The sequence below is a fragment of the Echeneis naucrates genome, chromosome 13 (genome assembly GCF_900963305.1).
Source record: "Echeneis naucrates chromosome 13, fEcheNa1.1, whole genome shotgun sequence".
NCBI classification, from domain to species: domain Eukaryota; kingdom Metazoa; phylum Chordata; class Actinopteri; order Carangiformes; family Echeneidae; genus Echeneis; species Echeneis naucrates.
Window position 1 is genome coordinate 16,790,662 of NC_042523.1, and position 17,826 is coordinate 16,808,487.

General features: G+C 40.6%; 4 protein-coding genes across 4 annotated transcripts; 2 read left to right on the forward strand and 2 right to left on the reverse strand.

Annotated features, from left to right (window-relative positions):
• The first annotated feature begins 2,452 nt into the window (after window positions 1–2,452).
• anapc15 (anaphase promoting complex subunit 15) lies at window positions 2,453–5,099 on the forward strand. The gene is made up of 6 exons (XM_029517419.1): window positions 2,453–2,761; window positions 2,890–3,094; window positions 3,248–3,369; window positions 3,681–3,740; window positions 3,998–4,138; window positions 4,289–5,099. The coding sequence occupies exons 3-6, from the start codon at window positions 3,250–3,252 to the stop codon at window positions 4,334–4,336; spliced, it is 369 nt and encodes a 122-aa protein (XP_029373279.1). The 5' UTR covers window positions 2,453–2,761; window positions 2,890–3,094; window positions 3,248–3,249; the 3' UTR covers window positions 4,337–5,099.
• A 242-nt stretch (window positions 5,100–5,341) lies between these two features.
• On the reverse strand, window positions 5,342–7,138 carry tomt (transmembrane O-methyltransferase). The gene is made up of 4 exons (XM_029517418.1): window positions 6,877–7,138; window positions 6,536–6,732; window positions 6,293–6,415; window positions 5,342–5,875 (listed from the first exon to the last, which is right to left on the reverse strand). Exons 1-4 carry the CDS (start codon window positions 7,136–7,138, stop codon window positions 5,678–5,680), a joined length of 780 nt encoding a protein of 259 aa, XP_029373278.1. The 3' UTR covers window positions 5,342–5,677.
• A 1,104-nt stretch (window positions 7,139–8,242) lies between these two features.
• Window positions 8,243–11,185, reverse strand: sfrp2l (secreted frizzled-related protein 2 like). Its single transcript, XM_029517886.1, has 3 exons — window positions 10,550–11,185; window positions 9,292–9,372; window positions 8,243–9,199 (listed from the first exon to the last, which is right to left on the reverse strand). The coding sequence occupies exons 1-3, from the start codon at window positions 11,058–11,060 to the stop codon at window positions 8,796–8,798; spliced, it is 996 nt and encodes a 331-aa protein (XP_029373746.1). The 5' UTR covers window positions 11,061–11,185; the 3' UTR covers window positions 8,243–8,795.
• Window positions 11,186–12,771: 1,586 nt separating this feature from the next.
• Window positions 12,772–16,344, forward strand: lamtor1 (late endosomal/lysosomal adaptor, MAPK and MTOR activator 1). Its single transcript, XM_029517597.1, has 5 exons — window positions 12,772–13,022; window positions 14,600–14,745; window positions 14,862–14,939; window positions 15,159–15,282; window positions 15,604–16,344. The coding sequence occupies exons 1-5, from the start codon at window positions 12,981–12,983 to the stop codon at window positions 15,694–15,696; spliced, it is 483 nt and encodes a 160-aa protein (XP_029373457.1). The 5' UTR covers window positions 12,772–12,980; the 3' UTR covers window positions 15,697–16,344.
• The last annotated feature ends 1,482 nt before the right edge of the window (window positions 16,345–17,826 follow it).

Sequence of the window (17,826 nt, forward strand, 5' to 3'; positions counted from 1 at the left end):
TCTCTTCAGCTCCTTCTGCACACAACGCACACGTGTGCACGTGTGCGCACACACACTCACACACACACACACACACACACACACACACACACACACACACACAGACAAAGACACAAACACTTGACATTTAATGGCAGTGTGACCTGGGAGGGTAAAAACAATAGTGAGAAGGCTGTTAAGATAAATTTCTGTCGCATATGTGTTGGTGTTCTCTTAACTACACAATGAACCTTAGGAGCTTGTTAGATAGATATTTAAATTGTATTTGGGTTGTTTTAGGTGAATATACATGAATATACATATTTTCAGCTTATTTCATGTCATTAATGAGTAAATAAAATCAGTATGGTGTTGTATAATTTTTGTGGAGGCAATTAAGAATAGTTAGAAGAAACAGTCTATTCCCAGAGCAAGACGTAGGACAGGAGGTGTTCTTATTCCAAAGGAGAAGGAGTCTTCAGACCTGAGTCAGTTCCGTGTGATCGCTCTCTTGAATGTAGGGGGTAAGATTTTCTTTAGTGTAGTTGCACGGAAACCAGCAAGTTAATTAGAAAGGAATAGCTTAATAGATACTTCAGTACAGAAGGCAGGAATACCAGGTTTCGCAGGGTGTTTAGAGCACACTAGCATGATTTGGCATCAGATTCAGGCAGCCAAGAGTGAGAAAAGAGACTTGCATGTGATATTCTTGGACTTAGCAAATACATTTGGATCAGTGCCACATAGCCTTATTTGGGAGGCGTTTGATTATCTTAGAGTGCCTGGAGTAGTTATTAATTGAGTAAGAGCATGTTTCCAGGATATCAGACTATGCTTAAATACAGCAGGCTTTACAACAGCTTGGCAGAGGCTAGAAATAGGTATTATGTCAGGGTGTACGATTTCTCCATTAGGATTCACAATAGCAATGGAGGTAATTATTAGAGCTTCTAGGTGGGTTGCAGGTGGAGAGAGGCGGCAGGATGGGATGCGCCTTACACCAATAAGGGCATACATGGGTGATATGACGTTGATAACTACAACGGTGCCATGTATGAAAAGAGTACTTGAGAGACTTAATAAAAACCTAAAGTGGGCTAGTAAGAAAATCAAGCCTAGTAAGTCTAGAAGTATCTCAATATGTAGAAGGATATTAAGTGATTGAAAGTTTGTAATAGATGAAGAGGAAATTCCAATAATTAGGGAAAAACCAGTAAAGAGTCCAGGTAGGTGGTGCAAGGCACATTTGCATGATGGAGAACAGGTTGTGCAGTTTTGGAAGGATGTTGTTGAGGGACTGGATAGAATAGACAAATCAGGACTTCCAGGAAAGTTGAAGCTGTGCTGTTCGCAGTTTGGATTCTGTCCCAGGTTGATGTGGCCACTGTCAGTATATGAGATTCCAATATCTGCTGCAGAGAAAATGGAAAGACTAGTAAGCTTTTACATTAGGAAGTGGCTAGGTGTTCTGATATGTTTACGCACCGTGGCACTGTGTGGGAAAGGCATACTTCAGCTCCCAGTATCTACTTTTGTTGTGTTCAGGTACTGCAAATCTAAAGCATATTTTGCATGTTGTAAGGTTAGTCTGTCACAAGGACGGTATACGTGGCGTCATAACCAGGTTTTAAAAAGCTTAGCTGCAAGCATTGAAGATATGCGGAGGCAGGCAAATTTAGGAGGGTCTAAGACAGGAGTTGCAATTCAGTTTGTTCAAGAAGGAGGGAAAGTTGAGAAGATAACAAGGAGGCAAGGCAGCTTAGAGGATGCCAGTGACTGGGAGATGCAGATGGATTTAGGAGGAAAGCTTGTTGTTCCCCAGGAAATAGCCTGTAAAAACCTAAGGCCCGATATAATTTTGTGGTCTAGGAGTAGAAAGAGAGTATATTTCATAGAGCTGACTGTGCCGTGGGAGGATTCAGTTGAAGAAGCATGCAAAAGGAAAAAGCTCAGGTATGCAGATCTAGGTAAGGATGCTGAGCAGTGCGGATGGAAGGTTAGGATTTGTCCAGTGGAAGTAGGGTGTAGAGGGTTTGTAGCCAGATCTTGTGTTGCTTTGTTGAGGGAGTTAGGAGGAAGGGGACAGAGCGTGAGGAAAATAGTGAAGGAAATGTCGGATGAGGCAGAAAGATCCAGTCAGTGGATCTGTGTTAGAAGAAGTGATAGTACCTGGGGGCCCAGCAGGGGGAGCTCTTAAGACAGACAGACTCTTGGGAGAAGCAGAGGAAGAAATCCAGGAAGAGGAAGTGTATTTAAGTGGAGGGTGTGGCCTGTTTGAGTCCAGGTCAGTTGGCTGAATCTGCTAGTGTAGCTTGTCCTCTCCTGCGCCCTCTACACTTTCATGCCCCCTACCTGAACCAGGGTCTGTATCCTCACCCTGCTTTCACTGGTGCAGTTGGTGAGAGGTCAGAGTAGTTGACGATAGTTCTTTTGATTGGAGTGGTGATGGCTGGCATTAGGGGGTGACTCTGGGACGCCAGTGTTCACTGTCTAGCATCCTGGAGGTGTCATGGGCCTAACTAGACAAAACACCGGTGAAAGGGGTGTTCCAACCTGATGACCCCAAACACATGTTAGCTGCTCACTGGCCTAGTTCGATATTGTCTTCAGGGCAGGGTGAGAGTTTGTTGTTAGGGGGTTAGATACTGAGTCATTTTTTGGCGCACAAGTTTCTTGTGTTTACTCCATTGGATCTGCCCATCTCAATGGACTCAACTTTGGAAATGGAACAACTACACCAACAGCCCTTCAGCAGATGGACTGTAATACAAGAAGCTACCATGTGCGAAATTAATGTTTACATTTACATTTATAACAGTCTGTGTTTTGTATTTTTCAGTAAAGTTGATAAACGATGATAATAATAAAAAACACATTATAATGCTCTCACACTTACTTTTTCTTCCCCAGCTGTGACACCGGCAGCCGGATGCGGAACAGAAGTGAAGTGACGCTGGAGGGGAGGACTGTTTTTATGTGAACACCGATTTCCGGTTTAAAAAATGTTTTGAATTTGTGTAAAACTTGAGCAGGCTGCTACCGGACACTCACGCTGTTTGTAAGATAAAACGGGAAGTCGTCCTGCGTTGCTTTTTAACCAAGCTCATCGCCGCAGGTAACATATTTCAGTTCGTTTGTGCTGCTTTAACGTTGTGTTTGTGTCAACTTTGGCCGCCCCGTGTTGTGTTATGGAGGACTCTCTACACCTCTTCCATGCAACTGCCGGTACACTGCGGGTGTTTGTGTTATTGTTGTGTCTTTGTGACAGACATGTCCACGCTGTTCCCGTCGCTCTTCCCCCGGATCACCGAGTCTCTGTGGTTCAACCTGGACCGACCCTGCGTGGACGAGACCGAGCTGCACCAGCAGGAGCAGCAGCACCAGACCTGGGTAAGCCCGCACTGACAATCACAACACGGTCACAATATGTCATCGTTTTTACACATCAAAAAACAAAACCCACAGCACATTCAAGAAGCGTTTTTAAAACTGTATTATTGTGATACAAAGCTGGACATTTGACAGTGTATGACTAACTCTTGGTCTCTCATTTCCCAGTCAGTCTGTCCAATTGTGCATCATCATTTACGGTCCAAATATGATTTGGTTGTTTATATTGCAGTTAACCAGCCAGGGATGTTGTAAGGTTGTGTATTATTATTATTATTATTATTTTATTTTTTTTTTTTTTCTGGCTTCAGTTGCAGAGCATAGCAGAGAAAGACAACAACTTGATGCCCATCGGAAAACCCATTTTTGAGGTATTACCTTTTTTTTTTTTTTTTTTTTAATCCTGTAACCAGATGCTATCAGATCTTAACAGATACAGATTTAAGTAGAAGTGTCCTTCCACATGTGGCCCAAACAGACAAAAAGTTGGAGCTTGTTGGTAACACTTTGGTGCAAATTCTTTCTCCTTGAAAATGTGTCTTGTATTATTACTTTCTAACTAAGAAATGTGTTTTCTTTTTTGTTTGTTTTCTCTTTGAATTATCTCATCTACATGTACTGGGCACAGGCAGGATATGAAGAAGAGGATGAGGAGGATGATGAGGATGAGGAAGACAGCGAGGAGGACTCTGAAGATGAAGAAGACATGCAGGACATGGATGAGATGAATGATTACAATGAGTCACCTGATGATGGCGAGATCAATGAGGTGCATTAATATATGATTTGTATGTTTTCTAATTGAAGGCACAAATAGCATTTAAATGACTCCTAAATGTACTGTTATTTTCTTTTTACCTTCCTTTTATCTCCTCAGAGGAATGACGCTCCTTAATCTGACTCTTTTTCTGTCTGTCAGGTGGACATGGAGGGAGCAGACCAAGATCAAGACCAATGGATGATATGAGATAAAAGACTAATTTACTTTTTATCAAGTTGTTGGCCACTGAGTGTCTGCTCCCCACCAAAAACCTGACAACTGCCCGCTCATTTTGGGAAACAGATATATTTTTCTATTTGCTGAAAGAGGAAAAGAACATAGCTGAGAGCCTGTAAGACGATATCTGTCAGATAAGCGTCACATATCAAGCTATCACCAATTTTGAAAGCTGAGTGGATGATGATGAAAACTGGGGGGGGGGGGGGGTGCATTAATGTGTGCTTAGTCACTTGTGCATGTCATGGTTTTCTTAAATGTTTCAGTTCAACTCAGCCACAGCAATTCCACGTCTGTTGCTGTAAAATACAAAATGTTCCACTATGTTGCAGACAGCAACACACAGTGGCACTAGTATTTATCAACACCTGTCTTCTGCATATCATTAGTCATGTGCCATCTCTCTAAAGTCTACAAACAGCTGACTCAGCACATGTGACAGCCCAGTCAGCTAAATAATTTGTCAGCTCTGAAGGAGACTTTAGTGCATGAACGATTTTTTTTTTCCATGACAGTGTTGTTTATGATGCTGACCTTTCATTATTTATACCATACATTCAGGAGAAGCTCCGGAAAAGCTTGTGAAACGGTATTATGTTAATGTTTAATTTTTTATGTTAAACTTAAAGGTAAAGAATCCTTTGTCAGTGAAGAAATTCAGTTTCTTTAAACAAACAAAAAAAAAAAAAACCTGCAGTGGCCATCAAAGCTATCTTGTGTTTATCTCATAAGAGAGCTCATAAGAGCTTATTTATACTGAAGCAAATTTTTATTGAATTATTGTGACGAGGTCCTTTGTTTTTTGTTTACATTTTCTACATTATAGGTCTGTTATTAATAAAGAATTAAAAATGGTAATAGAATACAGGGTTAGTGTTTGATTTAGGACTGATAATCTGAATTTGACGATTAAGTCCACAATTCAAGTTAAGTGATTCAAAATGTATTCTCAAGTAATGGTCACATTTCCCACTTGGTGGCACCAGTTTTTAGCAGTAACCTTGTACATAAAGGCAGTTTATTAGTAACTCAAAATTATTTATTACATACTTCATGTGATTACTTGTTTTTTTTTTTTTTTTTTAACTTAAGCTATTATTTCTGGCATTTACTAGAACAGTTGTATGAGGATTTACACCCGATAGTTTAGTTTTCCCCCATTAGATGGTGGTGTGAGATTTTCCTTATTTCATGGTGTACATTGGTTTAAAACACGAGCTGCTGATATGCTTCTGTTTTTAGACAAAAGTAACTTTTTAGGGAGGTTTTAAAATGTGCATGTGAATAGTGTGATATCCTGCTCCACACGATCTATTTGATTCCCTGGTAAACCAGCTCAGCCATCCCATCCCTGATGCCCTTGCTGTACTCGAGTGTGGCCCGGTGAACTTTCCATTCATACAGGCCGCTCTTGCGAATGTGTCTGAGGAACTTTGGAGCCCCAGGAAACAGCACATTGTCTGCCACAATCATAGAGCCTTTCCCCAGCAGACCAGAGCCCTCCAGCAGCTGTAACACACAAACACACAGTAGCACGTAACCAGAGCAGGATCAACTCCAACTAAAGTAAATATCTTAGTATTGCATAAGAAACAGACTCCTTCAAATTCAAAATCCATCTTCATGTCTGCTGTAAATATTCATTGTGTACATCTACAATTAGTTCTTTAAGGCAGTTTTATCACTTTAAAAAGTTGGAAAAGAATAAGTATAAAGACCCTTTCATGTAATATATAGAGCCAAGGAGGGTCATGTGCAAAGGGACCGAACGTGTTGTCATGTTACAACACCAGATAATGCAGAAAGATCTTAAAAATTCTTGTATGAATTACACACTGGCACAGCTCAACTTGTTTATCTTATCTATTCATATTACTGGCTGGGCAGTCAGCTATCAGACTGAATTTTCATTCTTATTCTAGTTACCTGAAGGTCAGGGCAGTAAGATTTCTTCCAGTGATCCATGAAAACAAAATCCAGCCTTTCCAGGCCATAGTCAGCCCGCAGTCGAGGAATTACCTCATCAGATGGATTCACAATGAGCTCCACCTTGTGAACAAAGGTATAGTACTCTTCATATTCCATATTTGAAATGAATATTGTATTTGGGCTTATTTATTGATATACATTGAAATGTTGCATTTAGATCATATGCTTCTGCTGTCTCACCGTGTCATCATCGAACCCTGCCAGACGGATGATTTTCTCAGCAATTGCAGCATTTCTCTGGTCCATCTCGACACTATAGAGCCTGGCACCCAAGGGTAAAGCCCGGGCGATTCGCACTGTGCTATATCCACAGTGGGCCCCCAGCTCCAGCACTGTCAAAGGGCTTTGCTCCATCAGCAGCCGGTCCAGGATCTTCCCTACAATAAAATAGCAATATGAAAATGTATATCTTTTTTTTTATTTTTTATTTATTTTTTTTGGGGGGGATAATTTAGACTTTTAAATTGTGCTTCAAATAGACATAGACATAGTATTGGATGTTACTGAAATTATCTCCTCACCCTTCTTAGGCCCAATGTTACTGATGTACTCCACCTTGCTGCACCAAACATCAAAGGCCTCCAGGATGCTGTCAGGGTCCCCAGGGGTGGCATGAACGAGAACATACTGGTAGGCACGCTCCTCGCGACTCAGACCAGTAACACAGTCTCTCCAAATCCTGACCAGAACCGCCCGGTAGAACAGTACGAAGTAGTAACGGTACCTGATGATCAGTGTGAGGAGGAGGGGAAGAAAAGCCAGAGCGATAGCTGGAGACACCATCCTGGGCCATACAGACGCAGACTCATTAGTTAGTAATGGTTAATAACTGTATACCTATTGTATATGTTCATCTACCTCTTACTTCAGTAATTCCTACTAACTCACAAATTCGTCACCTGACATAAAGCTTCTTAAATTATTAAACAATCAGAGGTACCAATAATTAGAATAAAACTGCAAATACTCCCCACTGAAAAAAGAAAAGAAGAAAAAGTAATATGCATCACTGCTTAGCGGCAAACAACAAAATTTATATTTTCCTGAAATTGTATGTTTAACACATAAGAAACAAAAAGAGATCTACAAATAGAAGAGGCTATAGGCATTTGCATCAACACAAAGTCTGTCTTAATGCCCTGTGATAAACTTACAAACTCACCTGTTTCCAGAGAGGTTTTGTTGAGGCGAAGAACAAGTGCAGAAAGACAGGCGTGTGTGTAAGGGAGGGTAAGAGACCCAGAGGTATAAATAATTCATGCATCACGTGAAAGACAGTATATGTCCTTTAATTATTTCCAGTTAATGGCTGTTGAGGCTGGTGTCATTGTTATCTGCCAAATGTTTAAAGCACAGTTTTGTCTTTTTTTTGAAAAGTCAAGGATCTTTATTTAAATGTAGAGGAAAAACAATAAAGAGGAACAGAGACACAGGGAGGCTCTGCGAAAGACATTTGATATGTCAACTTAACATCAACAGGTGTGTGTATGCATGGAGTCCTGTTTCTTTTACTGAGTCATGATGGAAAGCCAGTTTATCAAATATTATCTTGTAAACCTTACACAATTTGAGTATTGTATGATCAAAGTTTATTTAAATAAAAGAAAATCAACAAAATATTCCGCTCCTAAAAAAATAATAATAATAATCAAGGACAGATCCAAATAAATGTTTAAAAATTCAAAAATAGAGACCAAATGTAAATAATTTATTGTTTGGATCATATCCCATTTCTTGTCCTCCTTTTTTTCAGTGCTTCTTTTCTAACGTGACATGCAATCGTGCTTCCTGTGATGGATCATGTCCTTGTCTTTCCATGATTGCAGTCACTCATCTAACTACTGAGACCAGCTGCTGTGAAACACAATTATAAAATAGGAATCAAAGAAAAATGTAAATGTTTAATGTGTATAAAAGTACTGTGATGAAAGTATAGTACAGAATAAGAAAATATTTCATGATACAGGAATTACAACAATTATCCTGCTTCATGTATGTATGTATGTAACATGTATCAGCAAAAAATTTGAAAACCAAAACAATGTGGTTCTTCTATATACACAAATGTACACAAAATATAAAAGATTACACAAATATTGCCATAGCTGGAAACTTTTGTGCCTAAATGCCTAATCATCTCTGCCTCTGCGCTGCTACTCTCTCTGTTTTATGGCAGTTAATAAAAGTAAAAACATTTTCAGAACAAAAAACCAACAACAATCAGTCTCAAATTTGTAAAACTTGAAAAACGAAAATCAAACTCACTCGAGGTAACTTAAACACGGTAAATATGGTGCAATGGTAAATGCCGTATCATAAAACCCATACCAATTTATCTATTCAGTATTATTTGGGAGCTTTTTGCTTCCTGATGTGGTAAATTCTCAGCATGTTGTGTATGTTGCTGTAATGGCACATGACCGCAAAACAATGTCGTATTCTACGCTTCTGGACATGTCTGTTTAAGGAGAGCTCTGATAAACTTTTTCAACTCTTTGTCTCCTCTGGTCCAACTCACCAGCCGAGTCAGCACCAGCCTTCCCTCTTCAGCCTGAGCCAGGCCCAAGAACCATCCACTCGGAACCCTGTTGCCCTCCTTGCCCCCCTTACCTATCTTTCCCTCCTCCAACTCCCTGTCTTCGTTTGCATGTGCAGAGTCTAATCCAGGACAAGTGCAGGTACCTCCCTCTTGCAGCCACAAAGCATTATGGGCCATGGCACCGCCGACCCCTTCTGCCCTGCCAGCATCACCCCCTGCCCACCTCAGGATGCGGCTGCGGGCCATGGGCACCAGCTGACGGTCCCCTCCTACTGTTGATATACTGTCCAGACGCATCTTAAATGCTGCAATGTGTAAAGAACATGATTGAACAGTCGTCATTTCAGGAAAACACAATATTTTGTAGCCTTCATAAGCCATGTGATTTTATGCTTACCATATGGACTATGGCAAAAGTTTTCCTGGATATCAGTCTCTCCTTCAGCAGCCAGACTACAGGCATCACAGATTACACTCCCTGGGGGATGGTAAAGTGCTGATTAGATAACTATGTGCTCACTAAACAAAAATCTCAAAGGTAGTTTAGGATATCTGCTCCTGAGCAGAAACTGCAAGATCAAAGCACAAAAACAGATTTAAGATAAAAGAAGATAGCATAAAAAAAACCCCCCACACATCTCTGTAATAGAAATCTAGTTATCAGAGCAACACAAGAAAACAGCCCAAAAATACAGAAGCCATAAAGTGGCTTTCAAAACATGTCTCAAAACCTTTGGTCATGTAGAAGAACTGGTACTGAGGCCTGGCTGATTGTAAACTGATGAGGCAGATCAGGATATTACAGAGCTGATGTGTGTTTTAATAATGCATATTTCTAGTACTTCTGATCCTCTAAACCTCGAAAAACTAATATGATGGAGACACATTACAAATTACAAAAGACAAAACAGATCTCGCAAGCTGTCATTCCATGCTACTTATCAGCAGAAATAAGTACTGAGCCTGACATGTTAGTCAAAAGATAAAAATGGCTAATGTGACGGCAAGGTGATCAGTGTGCAAAAATATAAATAATGGGAGTAGTAACTTTGTGGTTTTTTTTTTCCTTTTTGTGCCAAACATTGAATAATTTTAAACCAGTTTGTAGAAGATTACAAGCTAAAAAAGCTCATTTAATCTTTTACTATCTATGTTTTTTAAGATCACATAAAAATGAACTTTCTCTTCGATATCTATTACTCAAATAAATCACAAGTATCTTAAAACTACAAGACCTGAGTTTTTAGCTAGCTGCACTATTAAAAAGTCGACTAAAGATGGAATGGGACAGTTTACCTGGAGCTCTACTTTCCTCAGATAGTGTGATGAGAAAAACGTTTTGTTTTTATTTCAATTGAAACAATTAGTGCGCTATTTAACTGAGCTGACTGACAGAATATTTTTCTACTCAGATTGTATTTGGCTAATCGATTAACCATTTAAATATTTCCTTTGTTCACGATCATTTCACACATTTACCAGTTCCAATGTCTCATTTGCAAACTTTTAACTCTAAGTGAGTAGTTTCCATTTTCCTCTTCCAGTTGTTTCACATAATTCAGATAGAAAATAATGAACACGCTGACGGACGATGAAAACAAACAGTTGTGGATCAGAAGTAAACCTGACGGACACCCTCGGCTCCATCAGCTGACCTTTCAGCGCCTCCTCGTGCTTCACCTCCTCCGCCGTCCTCGCGCTCTGCTCTCCGGTTGCCGGGATACAGAGCTCGGTTCCGCGCGGGAACCGGGAGCAGTTGAACATGTCGGGCCAGGGGAAGCCGAAGGCGCTCATGACGGGCACGCAGCCGTCCCGCACGGCCTCACACAGGCTCCTGCAGGGGCTGACCGGCCCGCTGAGCTCCGGCAGGCACACTGGGGCGAACAGCGAGCACAGGAACTTCTTGGTGTCCCGGTGGCAGAGCTTGGAGACGAGGGGCAGCCAGGCCGCCGACTGCTGCTGGGCCTCCCGCAGAGAGTCGTGGCCCAGCAGGTTGGGGATCCGCATGTGCCTGTAGCCGATCCCGTGACACAGAGTCAGGGTGCTGGGGACCGGCTTACACACCGACCGGAGCGACGAGCTGAACCCGAGCCGGGCGGGAGCCGCGCTGTCAGAGCCGCAGGAAGCTCCAAACAGCACGGCACAAGTCAGCAGAAAAACAGACATCGTTGTTGTTCCTGCGAGAGCAGACTTGAATCTACAAAGAGCGGCTCCAGCTGCCTGGACTTGACCGGCCTGTCTGTGTAAACAAAGAGGTGTGGAGGAAACAGGGGGGTTAATGAGAGGCCAGGCGCCTCCCAGTCATCCTCTTGCCCCACAGCGAGGGCAAGTCCAGTTTTACCCTGGAAACTTTGTGGCATGATGGGTCATTTTGCTTCCTATGAACCTGTGGCAGACACTACATGTGTTTGTTCTGAATAAAACAAGTGTAACCAAAAGCCATATTTTACTACCTCCAATTAACTTTACTGTCCTGGCAATATATGTTGGGTTTTCTAGTCAGCTTTTACTTCATTTGCTTAACGTTATAGCTGCCAGTCCACAAACCTAAAAGTAATGATAACAATGCAAAATAACTTTAATCGTGATTATCCTCAACATTAGTAAAAGTGACAATACAGCTCTCTCTAAAGATTGTTTTGTGTTTGAATGAAATTAATACTGAAACTGACGCTTTGAGGACTTCCTGGAAAAGGACTCAGAATAGGTTTCTGTTTTGGTGTGTAGTGTTTACCGCACTATGCTGTGAAATTAGTTATTAGAAAGAACTTGTGACTGTGTCAGAAAAGTATTGTGTGGTAGTCTGACATAATAATAGATCAGAGGGTGTCAGAGTCTCTTTCATTTTTCTCCAGGGTGCCTGCCACATTTGCACTAACAAGTCTCATCCTGTTTGTGTCTCCCGATGCTGTCTGTCAGTCATGCTGTGTCTCACTCAGCTTGGCTTTGGGCAAATATTCCAAAACAAAACCCGTGGAAGGAAAAACTACAACTACTAACAGTATACAGTTTTGGAAGAGGTCTACAACAAAAAAGAAATTAATGAAGTGCCAACCTAGAAAACGAAGAAGAAGAAGTGTTGTTGTGTATTGTGTTTGTGTTTGTGTTTCGTTTAATGGACCATGTGTTTTTGTGGAGTCTCCAGGTCTGAATCAACATATTTTGAGGCTAAGTAAAGTGGTCTGTTGTTTACTTTAGATCCCCATTAACCACTGTGTTGTAACATTTGCTCCTTTTACTGGCAATGAGGAATGTAGAAAAATACAATGAGGCAAATTTAGTGTCTTCCCTGTTTTTTTGGTGCATAAACCAGACAGCAACTGCCCTGCTCATGGCAGCCCGCCACCGTTCATATTCATTAACTTTTTAGAACAAGTAAATGGTAGAAGGCAAAAATGTGCACAAGATAAAAATGGAAATTTGGGTATGAATGTCCACCAATCAATCATAAATAGTGAGGGGATGGATTTTGAAATATTAAAAAAATTGCCCAAACCTAAAAAGAAAATCTTTATTTTATCGTTTTTTTCAGATTTTTGTTTAACCAAACACACTTTTATAGTCAAGGCCTACACTCTTTGCTAATCAGATGACAGGGTTACAGATGGCAACACAGGATGGCCTGATCCAAATAGCAGGAGTAAGGAAGTGGATTTAAATTGAAGTTTTCAGGGAGAGGACTGTGGGTTACCTCCTGCTCCTGAGCAAGTTGGTGCTGCAGCATTAAGCCCATTGACGTTATCTAACTCCACTACTAGTTTATTTATTTTAATTGACATACATTAATACTGTATTTTAAACACAGCTCACTGGGCCCTACCCAATCACGTGACGAAGGCCGCGGCTGCGCCTCAAGTACCGGAAGTGGTCGCTGTGTTGTTGCACCACGGCTGCTGTCATGTGATAGCTTGACCGAGGAGGTGCTGTTGACAGTGGCTTCCTACGTTTGGATGAAGCCCTAACAAAATCCACGCAGGAAAATAAGTGAATGTTTTTTCTGGTTGTTGGAGAGGACACCACACGGCTCCGTTTCTGACGAAGAGCAGGGAAGCCGGGGTTGTGTAGCTTCGGCCCTCGGACGCTGCCATGGGTTGCTGTTACAGCAGCGAGAACGAGACCGCAGAGCAGGTAGCTGTTAGCCGCTAGGTGGCTAAAACTGTCCCGATAAATACTGGATGGGCTATTATAGGAAAGCATATGTGATATCGTCGTATTCATAGAGGACGTTTTATACTTAAAATGCATTTTCGGAAGCATGCTGGCGCTGCCGAGTGTCTGTTCTTTTGTTGGGTAAAGTTGGATGACACCTACAAAGTAGCTTTAGCTCACCGACTTAGCCGAAGCCGTCGGGTAAGGCCTGGTCCACAGCAGCCTGTGAAGTTGGCACACAGATGAAAAATTATTTTAGCTAAGAAGAGATCAGTCAGTCAGATAAATCTATACGCTTTAAAGAAAGGTATACATGCGGCAGGTTATTTCCAGTTAGTTTGGGATCAGCAGAACATCTACACGTATGCTGTATTATTTAGTTAGTTTCCTCAAACATTGAAAGTAGCAGATAATGAAGTGCCATGTTTTACAGTGTCCTGTGTCATGTGACTCAAGACCTTTTTACTGTTTTTAGTTTGCGGAAACTCATGCGGAATATTTTCCTTTGTTCCATCTGAACAGGATCAAAATAAATGCAGCTAAAAGAAGATGTAACCTCTCAGTGTTGCACGACAGGTTCATGCACATTAGCCTGAAAAAGTAGCTTTTGGTCTCTCACTGAACAAAATAACAGAACTGAGCTCTTTGTGAAAATCAGTGTCTATTAGGTCATTTTATAATTCAGGCTTTTCTGGCATCAACTGAACTTCTGTGGTACCGATTGCTCTTTTGCTATGTTAAAGGTATCATTTCTTTTCGAGAGTGTGGAAAGCTCACTAGTCATAATTAATTTATTGTAAAATTTGGGCCGATCCTTTTTGCCTGAAAAGATGATAAAGTCAGATCTATAATTGAAGAGTGTCTGTAAGTCCTTAAAATGGCCAAATGATAGTTGTACAGAATATTAAACTGCCATTTTTAATGGCTGTCAGTGGCTAAAATGTTAATTTTGAATAACCCAAGCTGAATAACTATGAGTCCCTTAATGTTCCTTTTAGTGAGATAATGGAAAAACTGATATTAATATATGCAATACCGGCCTTGTATTTGTATGTTACCTTCTGTGTTGTTGAAAAGTAATTATTTAATTACTTACAGTGTTATCCCAAGCTTTTCTCATGATGCCCAACTGAAATGTTGTTGCAGAGCACCTTTATTTTTGCACATAATGGAGAAGCAACTGTTAATGGGTTGCACAATAATATGGGCAATATGCAGCATCCAAATACAGGAGCTGCCTTCAAATTATATTGTCAGGATGTAAATTAATATAATTGTTTGGTACAAGACCCAACAAGGTTCTCAGCATAAAATAAATAAAAAATAAAAAATAAAATAAAATTCCTGTGACACGACCATTGCAACTGAAATTACAGTCACATATTACAATATCTGCCAACAAAGCTGCAAACAGTTTGTTGTTTTTGCTCATTATGTTGCCCTAGAATTGATCTTGATCACATTTAATGTGATGCTGAGATTCTTTGACACATGGCATTCTTTCACACTAATGCCATGAGCAGAAAATGTCCTCAACATTCATTTACCCATTCTAGGACCCTGATGAACGTAAACCGCTGATCCCCCACCCGAACCCTGTCAGCAAACCCCCGAATGGGGCAGACTGGATCACTACCAGTGTCCCTTCAGCACGGACAGATGAACAAGCTTTACTTACATCCATCCTCCACAAGACGGCACAGTAAGACACTCTATCTTCAAACTGAAAACAAATCAGATTAAGTGTGTGCCTCCTGATGATAAACTAGTAAATAATTTAGTGTTTTAAAAAACCTAAAATAATTTCTTTTCTGTCAGGAACATCATTGATGTCTCAGCAGCTGACTCTCACATGATGGAACAGCATGAATACATGGACAAAGCTAGACAATACAGGTATGTGGGTAGGCAGTTGGGTCATAATTGTTATGAAAGTTTGTGTGTAAGTGTTACCTGAAACCTCATGTCCAGTAATATAGGCTCAGATTAAACTGTAGCTTCTCATAATAATGAAGGCTATATATTCTGGACAAACTGTTTTGTACACACAAACTCTAAACTGCACGGCAATGACGGAGTAACAGTTCCTGTAAACGTTTCTAATGATTTCCTCAGTACAAAGCTGGCTGTGTTGAGTAACAGTCTGCCCCAGAAGAAAGCCCTTGCTCTTCCTTCCCTCACCAGCCAGCCCCACCAAGTGCTTGCAAGTGACCTGGTGCCATACTCAGATGTTCAGCAGGTAATCTTGCCATATGTAGCCCATGTGGACTATACGCTGGTATATTTGCTTCTTGTTTTGTGGTAATTCTGTGTTGGCTACATTAATCTACATTCACTGGAAACAGTATACTGGACTTGAAACAGTTTGGTGTTTCAGTGTGTGTGGGTGTCTTTAAATAGATCTTAGAGACATCTAATGCTTCTATGTTGTTACTACTTGACTGCTTAATGCTTTGTTGGTCTGTTGTTGATCAGGTCTTGTTTTTTTCTGAGAATTTGGGGATTTAAATTAGATCGTGCACTTCACGCAACCTCTAACTGTCGTCTTCTTTCTTTGCAGGTGTCCAAGATAGCAGCCTATGCTTACAGTGCAATCTCTCAAATCAAAGTGGATGCTAAAGAAGAATTGGTGGTCCAGTTTGCCATTCCTTGATTCTGTGACTCTGGCCTGCATATTGTTTTTTTCCCATCTTGCTCTCTGTGTCACTGCTGCGTCCTCACCCTCCAGTTCACCATTTATTAAAACATCTCGGTCCTTGTGCTTCTTAGCTATGCCTCTAACAGCTACAAAGACAGAGACAACGTAGGCTTGCACCCTATGGCTGTCCACTAGTGTAATGAGTAATGGGTCAATGGGTCAGAGTTCATCATGGGGAATGGAAGATGGTTTCCTGTTGGGGCCAGTCTGTGAGCTCATATTTATAACAACCAAGCCTCTTTATGCTATGTGTGGATTAGAGTCTTTGTTAGAACCAGTTGTGGAAAAATCATTGTTCTTGTTGATCTCTGATCTTTTTAAAGGTTGTCTCAGTGTCTTCATTTTGTTAGTTTCCCATGTCAGGACCTAAACAAACAAGGCCAGCTCTACACCGCAGACTGTTATGCAGAGGCATGAGCGAATGCGCAGTATATTCACCTTGGATAAAGTTGTAGATCTTTTGGTACATGGTTATAAGTATTGCTGCATTTACTTGTATACAATCTCTATTGGAACAAGAGAGGATTCATCTCTGTGGCAAGTTGTAGTGAAAATGATCACTGTACCCTAAGTGCAAGTTCCGTGGTTGAGTAATCTAACCATTTACCAGGATGATAAAAAAACAAACAAACAAACAAACAAACTTGTACCTCAAAGTTTGTACTTCACGTCTGTCAGACACTGCCCATTGCCCAGTGTTTCTTTTTTCTTTTCTAAAGAAAGGCAAACGTAAAGATCAAAACACCAAAAATTAAGAATATTTTTTCGGTTAAGATGAAGAGACCGTAATTTAACAGGTTGTAATCTTACAGTCATGATATATGGTGGCAAGATCAAGATATAAAGTACCCCACAATAATCTAGTGTCGCTCTACATCAATATGAACCAGTACGTCAGGCTGCACGTCTTATTGACATTTTGCTGTAACAGTGTTTAAATTGCCGGTGAAACTGAATGAATTGGTAATTTGTTGTCCAGGATTTAATCCACTCCAGTTTCGCGACCAGTCAGTGGTTAGTGTTCTGTGTTACGGGGGCGGGGGGATGCGGACTCATGTCACAGGTGACCGGTAGCAGCCGGAGCTTTTTGGGGCAAATTATTAAGTTTACAGACAGTAATATGTCCCGTGCCGTTTTCTAGCACTAAAATAATGAGCTGGCAGACTCTTTAAATCAAATTCCAGATGCGCACATATTTAAAATAAGTGGTGGCATGCAGAGATGAAACAGGTGGGTGTGTGGAGCGTGCAGGGACAGATATTGTCGACTCTTGCCTTCTTTGTACAGAATTTTCTGATTGAACATAAGAACAGATGATGGATTGTGTGACATTGTTTTTGTAGAGAGATCATTGGTCAGGATTGGCTAAAATCTTGTGGCGATTACCAATGTTTTTATGAAACATGAACACTTTTAAGGCCTGCAAAGCTTTTTGCTGCAGATTGTAATATGATTGAGTTGTTCATATTAATCAGTAACTAACCATTGTAGCAGTGAGGGCGTGGGGGGGGGCGTTAACAATGTATGTACCACAGCAGATAAAATGATTCGAAACCTTTTTGTGGTTATTTATTTGTGTTTTAATGTATATTTGCTCTTCAGTGGAGAGCAAACAACTATGCGTGGACAGTGAGCATGGCGATTTGCTCTTGAGTCTCTAAAGGGATGATCTGCAGGACTGTGATTAATTCAACCACGCGATTGATTTGAGCTTTTTGCAAGGGGTTATTGGCATTTTTTTTTTTTTTTTCCAGTTTTGTTTGTTTCTGAACTGTGTAATACTACCTGAAATATGTTTGTAATATTTTAGGCTAGTAGCAAAAAGTTTTAAGAATTTGGTTTGTTTGTTTTGGGGGGTTTAATTAATTCATTAAAAACTTTCAACAGACGCATCTGTGTTGTATGAAATAAATATTAACATCCACATACTTGCATCTGGGAAGCATTTACTGACAAATAGAACCTGCTCTCTATATTACAAGCTATTTCATAACAATATTATATTATTAAATTGACTAAAAACATCAAATGCCAATGAGTAAATGTAAAATATTGCATAACTAATGTCCCAATATTCTAATACTG

Excerpts from the sequence above, each read along its gene's own strand:
- anapc15 (XM_029517419.1), top strand. The coding sequence starts at position 3,250 with ATGTCCACGCTGTTCCCGTCGCTCTTCCCCCGGATCACCGAGTCTCTG. Across the intron at positions 3,370-3,680 it reads AGCAGCAGCACCAGACCTGG|TTGCAGAGCATAGCAGAGAA; the intron begins GTAAGCCCGCAC and ends TTCTGGCTTCAG. Across the intron at positions 4,139-4,288 it reads ATGATGGCGAGATCAATGAG|GTGGACATGGAGGGAGCAGA; the intron begins GTGCATTAATAT and ends TCTGTCTGTCAG.
- tomt (XM_029517418.1), bottom strand. The coding sequence starts at position 7,138 with ATGGTGTCTCCAGCTATCGCTCTGGCTTTTCTTCCCCTCCTCCTCACA. Across the intron at positions 6,416-6,535 it reads CAGGGTTCGATGATGACACG|GTGGAGCTCATTGTGAATCC; the intron begins GTGAGACAGCAG and ends TTTGTTCACAAG. Across the intron at positions 5,876-6,292 it reads CTTACTGCCCTGACCTTCAG|CTGCTGGAGGGCTCTGGTCT; the intron begins GTAACTAGAATA and ends TGTGTGTTACAG.
- sfrp2l (XM_029517886.1), bottom strand. The coding sequence starts at position 11,060 with ATGTCTGTTTTTCTGCTGACTTGTGCCGTGCTGTTTGGAGCTTCCTGC. Across the intron at positions 9,373-10,549 it reads GCACGAGGAGGCGCTGAAAG|GGAGTGTAATCTGTGATGCC; the intron begins GTCAGCTGATGG and ends ACCATCCCCCAG. Across the intron at positions 9,200-9,291 it reads CTTTTGCCATAGTCCATATG|CATTTAAGATGCGTCTGGAC; the intron begins GTAAGCATAAAA and ends TACACATTGCAG.
- lamtor1 (XM_029517597.1), top strand. The coding sequence starts at position 12,981 with ATGGGTTGCTGTTACAGCAGCGAGAACGAGACCGCAGAGCAG. Across the intron at positions 13,023-14,599 it reads AGAACGAGACCGCAGAGCAG|GACCCTGATGAACGTAAACC; the intron begins GTAGCTGTTAGC and ends TACCCATTCTAG. Across the intron at positions 14,746-14,861 it reads ATCCTCCACAAGACGGCACA|GAACATCATTGATGTCTCAG; the intron begins GTAAGACACTCT and ends CTTTTCTGTCAG.